The sequence below is a fragment of the Necator americanus genome, chromosome II (genome assembly GCF_031761385.1).
Source record: "Necator americanus strain Aroian chromosome II, whole genome shotgun sequence".
In the NCBI taxonomy this organism is placed as follows: domain Eukaryota; kingdom Metazoa; phylum Nematoda; class Chromadorea; order Rhabditida; family Ancylostomatidae; genus Necator; species Necator americanus.
The window spans coordinates 40,794,146-40,802,890 of record NC_087372.1 but is presented as its reverse complement, the minus strand read 5'-3'; the positions used below and the strand labels follow the sequence as shown (position 1 = coordinate 40,802,890).

Genomic DNA, 8,745 nt, shown 5'->3' with positions numbered 1-8,745 from the left:
AGAAACGTCAATCGATATACACGTTGAAATAATACAAAAAAAAACTGGAATAAGTATGCGGAATGAACTTGTTATTAAATGAACTATATTTTACAATATTTTGCACAGAGATACCTTCGAATAACTACTTGATCTAATAGGTGTTTAAGTATAATAGTATGCTAAAGTTTATCATGGAATGTTAAGCAAGTGAAATGTTCACGTCGCTGGGGAAGACGGTCTGGACAGTCGTGGGATCCCGGTTCCAGCAATTCTCGCAATGGCAGTGGGTGGTCGCAATCCTAAGGTATCAAATGAAAATAAATAAAAGTATATCTCATAAAAAATCATTTGAAACTAACCCGAATTCGATCGAGGGAGTGCACTGTTCGTCCTCACCGGAATACTCCCTGCAGCATTTCCATTGGAAATGGGAGTATCGCGGTTCCCCTGAGATAACCACTTCAAATACAGAGCAACCCCACGGCTAAGGAGAACCAACTTACAGTGACTTTCACCGGTCCTAACGCGATTTTCCCAACATTATTTGTAACATTATTGGTCTGAAAAATACTGCTTGTAGCTATTAATTCTGAATTTGTAAAACGGACAAAGACCATACAAGATGATTTGTAGTAGAACTGCGAACAACGTTAGGAGCGAAGATTGGTCTCACAGACGATCGATTCGTGGTCACTGAATATGTGGAAAAACTGTACAGAAGCGATATAGTTCAATTATAAAACTTGTTAAGTATAATTTCAACGCCACAAAGGAGCAGCCCTTCGACTCTTTCGCTTTTAAGAAGCAGATTCTATGTTCTTCTGGAAAAGTTCCTTCCCTATGCAAACAGAAAGAGAAAGATAGTGGAGTGGAAAAGTGGAAGTAAACAAAAGAGTAATCCCCACGAGGGACTGCAGCTAGTTTTGTAGGGGCAGAGAGCCGTCGTGGAGCTGACTGTTGCATTGACCGAGTGCCAAGTGGAGCTCGGATAAGTTCTAAAGTAAGTATTAAATAATATTAGTATTATTAGTTACTACTTGATGGAGTCATCAAGATTCGGTTATTCTGACTCACCAGACCGCTGAGATTGTTGGCTCGGACATTTCACCACGTTTGGTCGTTTTGGTGCGGTCGTTGGTATTCTCTTAGTTATATCTGATAATGTCGATGACGGCCGCACAATTGGAGTTGTTGTAGCCCGGACATGCGCGCGCGCTGTCGCTGAAGCTTTTCGTGGCGCAGAAGAAGTGACTGGACGCGTCGATCCCGACGAAGCTATGCGCGGCTGGAACCAATGAATTTCCATCAACAGTGATGAACTTAGTACAGAAGTGAATTGATCGGAAATAGATTTCAAGCAGCGAACATTGATGTTGTTTACCTTGGGTTTAGACTGAGTAGATCCGTGAAGTCGAACGATCTCAGGAGCTGCCTTTTCACCAAACTCTTTTCGGATTGTATCATAATACTCCATGATCTAAAAATACGATAAACAACCGACTCTGCATCAACTTACGATTCCTTAAAAACCTTTGAAGACATCGTATAACAAGATTAGCCATTTTACAAATTTTTCCGGAATTCTAAAGCAAAACAAAAAATTAGCGTATTATGAATGGTATTTTTAGAGTAGTCCGAATGTTCTTCAACGTTTGGAGGAGGTTTTCAATATTAAATTAGGTTGCGTGATCCCAAAACACCAATATTTACAAATACCAGCTCTCCCAAGCTCTGCTAGAGCAGTCATTAATACCAAGTTTGTATGCACACAGTTCCGTGGACCTACTACCAAAGAATTAATCCCTATGGTATGCGCCAACGTGTTCGACTTCAACGCTCATGCAGCCCATACAATCACTTGCGGAGGTCATGCGTTGAATCTATCGAATTAATGTTTTTCTCCTCGCAGACTATTCTGGGACACTCATATGCGGGCTAACTGCCATAACCGTAACGATAATAATCCCAGTAATTCCTACTATGTATTTATATTTGTAGAATATAGAATCTAATTTATTCCCACCTTTGCCATTTTGATTTTATCCTCTGAAACCTCCCCGAACAAACGTCTCGCTGCTGCCTCTCCTACACATCGTTGCACAGCGGCCATGGCACGGAAAGCCGACTCGCGAACATCACCGTCCGCGTCAGAAGAGCACTAAACCACACCACTTAATCACAGACATGTATCAATGGACTAACAGTGTACATTACCTTGACAATATCAGGAACTATCTGCTTAACAGCTTCGACAGAAACCGTGGACGAGTCATGGCGAGACAATAACCTTGCTGCGAACTGCGCGGTCTGAGCTCTGGATTGCGGATTTGGCCTAGTTAATCCAAAACAAACAGCTTCGGAATAACACTCTAAGGAAGCCTGAACAAATACTTGATAAAACGAAGATGATAACTAAAAGTTATCAAAACTACGTATGGCATAAGTAGAAAATACGCTTCTAGGCGACATGTTTACCTACCGTTACCGAAGCAGCATCGCATAGCTCAATCAGTTCATTCCTTAGTACAGCTTTCTTCTCCTTCAGTTTATCGAAAGCAATCGCCATAATCTAAAACAAAACTGACCACCAAAATAGATTTTGTTTTCACGAGAGTATATATCTTTCTTCAAATAAATCTCAGAGGAAATAAACTACTCTGAAGATACAAATTTATAAAAAGGATGAATTCACACCAAAAGACACCGGCATACTTCAGTTAAACATGGTACTATTATTGCTAACGATTTCCCTTCAAATTAAAATTACTTCAGAAAAAAGACAAAGATAGCAATAATTTGTTCTTTAGAAACTACATAATCGACTTCTTACAATAAAAAGTACAACAACACAGAAAATTCATTTCTCCTTCCTCATTTCATAACCTCAGTGGCAAAACTTACCTTCGGCACTACGGTAGCAAAATCGGTCCTCATGCGCGTGGCAAGTTTCGAAAGTACTTTCGCACTAACGCTACAAACGTTGATATTAATATCCTTTTCAAGCACCTGTAATGGTAGAACTATTAGATAAGCAAATCTTTTTCGCTGTTGTTCAAGTTACTTGCACCTCACAGATACCACAACATGTATACAATCCTGCGATTCGCATTATTTTCGATAACCTCCTTACCTTGATTAAAGCCATAAGGACCTCTTGCAAATCGGGTGAAATAGCCACGCGAGGCGCGCTCTCTACAATCGTTAGTAGACTATCTACTGCCTCCTTTCGTTCCTGCCACTTCTTCGAACCTATCTGAAAATGACTGCGTGAACAAGAAGGACACGTAAACAAGTATAAAGTTGTACGAAACATACCAATTCATCGAAATCTTTCCTTATCTTTCCGACAATGTCTGAAGGCTCCATTAAAGTCCATGGGTCAATATCTTGTGATACTACCGATACAGTCGCATCTGAGGATTCTGCCTAAAAACAAATCTTAACGAGAAGTTGAGGATGTGTTAGCAAGGCTGAATCTGATTAGCATCGGTCTTCAGAACTCATTTATCCACAGGAAAAAATGAGAAGATATACTCGGTTTCCTGCTAAATAGCATAACGAAAAAAGAAGAAGCGAGAGAACAACATCTCGCGTCGAAGAATGTCAGGAGAAAATTAAGCTATTGGAACGCGTAAACACTGACCATGAGGGTTCTACTAGAAGGAGCCAAGATACCTAAAAAATGTAATGATCAGAAAATACGTGAGTTCTAGGTAGCCTCCATGCTTATACTAAAGAAAAGATGAGTCCATACGGGTATCATGGTTTGATTAAACACTTATTCTGGTTATTTCGCTCATTTAACGAAAAACTTACGACGAAAGCATTGTCTCCAGCGGCACTGTTACAAGTTGTGACTCGTTGTGGACGGCTAGCCATGATTTCAGAATGTTGTTTTGCTGCTTCTCCGCAATATTCCTCGATCTAAAGACAATGTGTCAAAATCATGAATGCTTTAGGAAAGAGTACCTTCTAATTCCCTGGATACTGAGGAAAATTAAGAAGGATTTCGATTGTCAAAACGAATAGCGTAATTGTACCTTCTCCAACTTCGCTTTTTCTCCAACTAGTGGAATCAGAAAAGCATCAAGCCCATTTACAAGCAGTCGTCGTGCAGATCCCAAACATCTACACGCTGCATCACGCACAGCAGGGTCACTGTCTGAGGCGAGCTGAGACAACCAAGTAAAACCAAGTAAACAAACAACAAGAAACAAGGGAAAAATCAAACAAACCTTAACAACGATAGGCAGCACGGCCTTTGCGAAATCCATGGATGCAGTCACTTGTCTAACGAAATATCTGTACAAAAATGAACAGAGACACTGTTTCGATTGTGGATTCGGCTTCAATAGATGTTCGCAAAGCTCTTTGGTGAGTTTGTCCACATCACACTATAAAACTAACATCATAATTACGGTGGTTTGCAGTGAGTAGTCAGAGAACCTTCCCTACCGCTTCTGAAATGGCATCCATTGTATCTCCAAGGGCATCTCGAACATTGGTTTTCTTGTCTTTCGACTTGTCAAGCACAACCGCCCAAATCTGGAGAGAATTTTCTATATTTAACATAGCTGATAAAGTCACTCTTGGAACCAATTCGACGGACATCTTCTTCACAGAACCCGCATCCCATGCCAAGAGCAACTGTGAACCGACGATGTCAAAAAATCAAGTGAGTATGCTGACCCCTGCACCTTGTTGCATATAATAGAGTGTACTGACTGGTAGGAGAAGATTTTGATGATGCTAGACGACATTAAGTATAAAAAACAGACTTCGAGACAGACTATAGTAATTTGGAAAAATTTAAGGAGCAAAGTTAGAAGGGCAAAAATAAATGCCTAGTTTACAAAGTGGATCAAAACAACCACTTTATTATTTCATCACTGTGTGACGCGTTATAAATCGCAGTAATCTGTCTTTCTATAATACACGTAGAAATCAAGTCTACCCTCTGGTTTATACGAACGTGTTTTTTTTTGAAGATAAGAACGTTCGTAGCTATTTACTCCATCTAACGACGAACTATAATTAATTACGAACTATAATTAACTACGAACTACAAATAGTAATCACCAGATGTTAAATGAAAAGTTTGCTCACTAAAAAGTAAATCCAATGGGAAATAAAAATAAATGCTAAGATTTTTCCGAGTCGCCACAGCTACAACTGAAAGGTCTGGATCACTGCCTCAACCCACTAAGGTGACAGAAGTGAAAAAGAAAACTAGGTAGCTCATGTTGCGTACTATTAATAAAACTAACCATTGGGATATAACAGGCAAACCGGCTTCTGAGACCATTTGCTAATCCTTTTAGAACGTGCAACGCAGCAATCACGACATTGATGTTGCTGTCCCGGGCAATTATCTAAACTTAATTTTCTATAGAATTTACAAGGTAAGCATTTACTAGGAACATACTTTTTTCAGGTTGTCCATAACCTCACCATAAATAGTCATTGAAGAGGTAGATAGCCTAGGGTGTTTTTCGATTAGCAGAAAAAGTGCCTGAATACGGGAGGAAATAAAAAAAAACAGTATGGAACTATTCAACTATTTAGATCCAGTAAAAATCCTGATTGTTCATTTTTCGTATAACGCAAATGGTTGGATTTAGCATAATCTGCGGCCTTTTACAGCATGGAACACAATTGAACTCAGTCTTCTCTCAGTTTTGAGCAAACTAGTCAATATTGTCATACAGGAGATCTATTAAAGGCGGTACTACTAAGAACAAGAATTGAGAGCAGAGCTAAAAATGTACGAGTGAGCATGACAGTCTGAGGGTTTCTAGGGCGTATAACACATCACTATGGCGCGACTTGTCGTCTATAACCTCGACTATTGTATCACGGCATTTTCAGTTTCATTATTACCTCCAAATACAACACATTTACCGATATACTCGAATTAGAACGAAATGAAGTTTGGTTCAGTCTCCCAAACGACTGCAATAAAAGAGCATGTTGGTGGTTTATCTAGCGGTCAATGTGGCACCTCTGCTTGCTGCAATTGGCCAAGAGATGAGTAGGGACTCCATCTCAATCGCAGCTATTAGCTTCACGGCGCCACTTCAAGCGCAGCCGTTTATGCAGCTGCACCAGCCTTCATGAAGTTCCGACTCGAGTATACTCCCTGTAGCGCATTCGGTGAAGTTCCGCTGTAGCTACTCGATCGATGGATAAAACCGTCCTCGAGCCATCCAGTACTTTCATCCCTTCGCAGTCGGTACATTTTTATTAGTTTCTTGAGATCATAAGAACAACGGCCCGCTCCCGCAATTCAAAGTAAAATTGCACAAGCAAGCAAGACGCCGTGCACTTTTTATCTCTTGTACCTTTTCTTGAACTTATTAGAACATAAAACCGAGCACAGTCCCATTAGTCCTAATTTTAGTATTTTGGAAAATCCTCCATTACAACGTTCACTACTACATTTTTCAAAAAGTTAAAGCGAACAACGTAATGAAGGTTAAGCGGAACAAATGGATAAGCAACTTACTAAACTTAGATAGTGGAAAGTTAGACGAAACAAATCAGTAATTGGAAAGTCTGACAAGCCAACAATGCTATTAGAACGAAAAGAAAGTGAGAGCCTCTGATCCATCTTTTCTCCTCACATTTTTGACTCACAGGAATAAAGCATTGACCAAACGCTGTTTCCCATGAGTTAACTAAGTCAAAAACAATATCATTTTAAAGAAATGAAAGCACATGTATACAAGTCACAAACCTCGAGAGCCTCCTTCCTCTCTTGCCATTTTGTGGATTCAATATTCTTCTTGTGTTCGCCTGGCCATAGTGCAATAACATCTACTTCATCTAACAAATCCCACTCGTCCATTTAAAAGCTGATAAAAGAAACCCCTTGAGGGATGTAGCAGGTCATTAAAGTAATCCATACATGCAATTACTCACGAAACAAAGGAACATTCACGAAAGAATATGAAAAGCAGAGAAGAACGAGAGAAAAAGCCGGAAAGGAGCTCATAAACTAATCGATCTAAAACCAGCATCTGCAGTATGATGCGCCGTATGGTTCAGGGCTAATATCGCCCTCCACAGTTTTTTTTCATTCTCTTACGAAATAACAAATGATCGATTTCTCGGTTTGCTTCGAAGCATCTACGCTGGATGTTCGTATATTTTCTTGCAATTACTGAAGTACAAAATCAAGAAGCGGACACAAATGGAGAGATTTTTGTCGTAAAATAACTCAATGAGTTCAAGAAATTGCAACCATAACTCAAAAATACATTTGTTTTCATTGTTTAATGTGACATTGAAAGTTGTTAACATATAAAAACTGTGAAATCAGGATGTGTTTAACAAATAAACAGAGTAGAAGTGAAAAACGGCACCAAAACCTGGACACTGAACCAATACATCCTCAAGGTAAGATATAGTCACTTGAAGGAAATGGTATACCTACGGAAAATCATGATATTTTCCCTTATTTACGAAAAACATTTCACTAGACTAGGATATAAGAGAGACTTGCAAATTTCTCGCAACTGTAAAGCTACACAACTCGATAGTCTACAAAATGGCCAGCGCGAGATCCGCATACTACGGAGGAGTGAATTCTATTTATGATGAAAAACAACTCCCGCAACGTTTCGTCAGCGAGAGGTGGAAAAATCCTGTCAGACAGGTGTACAAACATTGTGCATGCGGGCTGGTTTCACCTCATTGACACAATTAGTTTATAGTTTTTACAAATGTTGAGCCTTCACGAGGATCTCATTCACTCTACCAAATCCCGGAACTTTGTAATTATCCCAAGGTCAAATAAATTTTGTGCGAAATGCACCATTGGACCGAGTTCCTAACACACAATCGGACAGAGCAATTGAGCGAGAACTTGTGTATCTATCCTCCAGTATGCACTAGTCAAAAAATAGGTATCCGCACATCATTCCATTCATAATTGTGGTTCTGTACAGAAGAAATCAGCTCAGAACTTTGAAATAAACCCTCCGAGTGAGTTGAATCAAAACTTCTTCGCCTAAACATCTTAAAGGCATCACCCCACAAATCTGATGTAGTATAGATTTCCGGGGGCAAAAGATTGTAGAGGTGGAGGGAGCGGCAGATTGCAAAAGCAGGTGGGATCTTGCTCATCCCTCCCTGCATCACAACAGACGGCTTCGGAATGCGGTTCCTTACGACGTCCTCTATTGCAGCGCCCCACCCTTGCGCCCCGTCCCCGCATGCCATTCGTGAAATAAAATGAATTCAAATAAATGAATTAAATAAATTTCCCATCCATGAATTTTCAAATGAGAAAGTGAAAGATGTATTCGATGCAGCTGAAGAACAAAACGAGGAAAATGTAGTTGGGGGCACTCAGTGAGGCCCTTGTTTCTGAACGCTCCATCCACTTTTTTCTCTTAATAACTTTAGCTTACATGTCATAGATACTCTAAGACTAATGCCTAGGTCTTTGGGCACTGACTGATTTAGTCATTTACTTCCAGAGTTAAGGATGACGACTTAGTACCCCCAATTACATTTTCTCCGCACAGATCAAAAATAGAAAGACATGATGGTGAAGCGAATTTTTATGATTAATAGTGTTTAGCGGTATTGACAGCTGAACTTATTTAATATTTCAGTGTTTCACAGTTGATTAACAAGTAATTTCTAGTTAAAAATGCATCATGATAATACTCAGTGAGACTGTTTGCATCTTCTTACAACAGCAATTTGTTTCAAATGTGTACGTTGGAAAGCTTCAGTTTATCCAAGGCAAAGAAA

The 8,745-nt window shown here is 39.7% G+C and overlaps 1 protein-coding gene across 3 annotated transcripts; it reads right to left on the bottom strand.

Moving 5' to 3' along the window:
- Window positions 1-198: 198 nt before the first annotated feature.
- RB195_020939 (uncharacterized protein) lies at window positions 199-6,829 on the bottom strand (the record flags this gene model as incomplete). Of its 3 annotated transcripts, XM_064189502.1 has the most annotated exons (20): window positions 199-281; window positions 342-429; window positions 486-542; window positions 602-675; window positions 888-977; window positions 1,057-1,267; window positions 1,364-1,459; window positions 2,006-2,140; window positions 2,197-2,361; window positions 2,462-2,551; window positions 2,884-2,988; window positions 3,113-3,235; window positions 3,298-3,408; window positions 3,799-3,906; window positions 4,023-4,154; window positions 4,218-4,376; window positions 4,438-4,527; window positions 5,250-5,354; window positions 5,408-5,494; window positions 6,719-6,829. In XM_064189502.1, the coding sequence occupies 20 exons, from the start codon at window positions 6,827-6,829 to the stop codon at window positions 199-201; spliced, it is 2,220 nt and encodes a 739-aa protein (XP_064045381.1). The 3 variants fall into 3 exon arrangements, with proteins under 3 accessions (XP_064045381.1, XP_064045383.1, XP_064045382.1); XM_064189501.1 differs by lacking the exons at window positions 3,799-3,906; window positions 4,023-4,154; window positions 4,218-4,376; ... (2 more) ...; window positions 5,408-5,494; window positions 6,719-6,829 and having other exon boundaries at window positions 3,298-3,348; XM_064189500.1 differs by lacking the exons at window positions 199-281; window positions 342-429; window positions 486-542; ... (7 more) ...; window positions 2,884-2,988; window positions 3,113-3,235 and adding an exon at window positions 3,626-3,657 and having other exon boundaries at window positions 3,378-3,408.
- Between the last annotated feature and the right edge of the window lie 1,916 nt (window positions 6,830-8,745).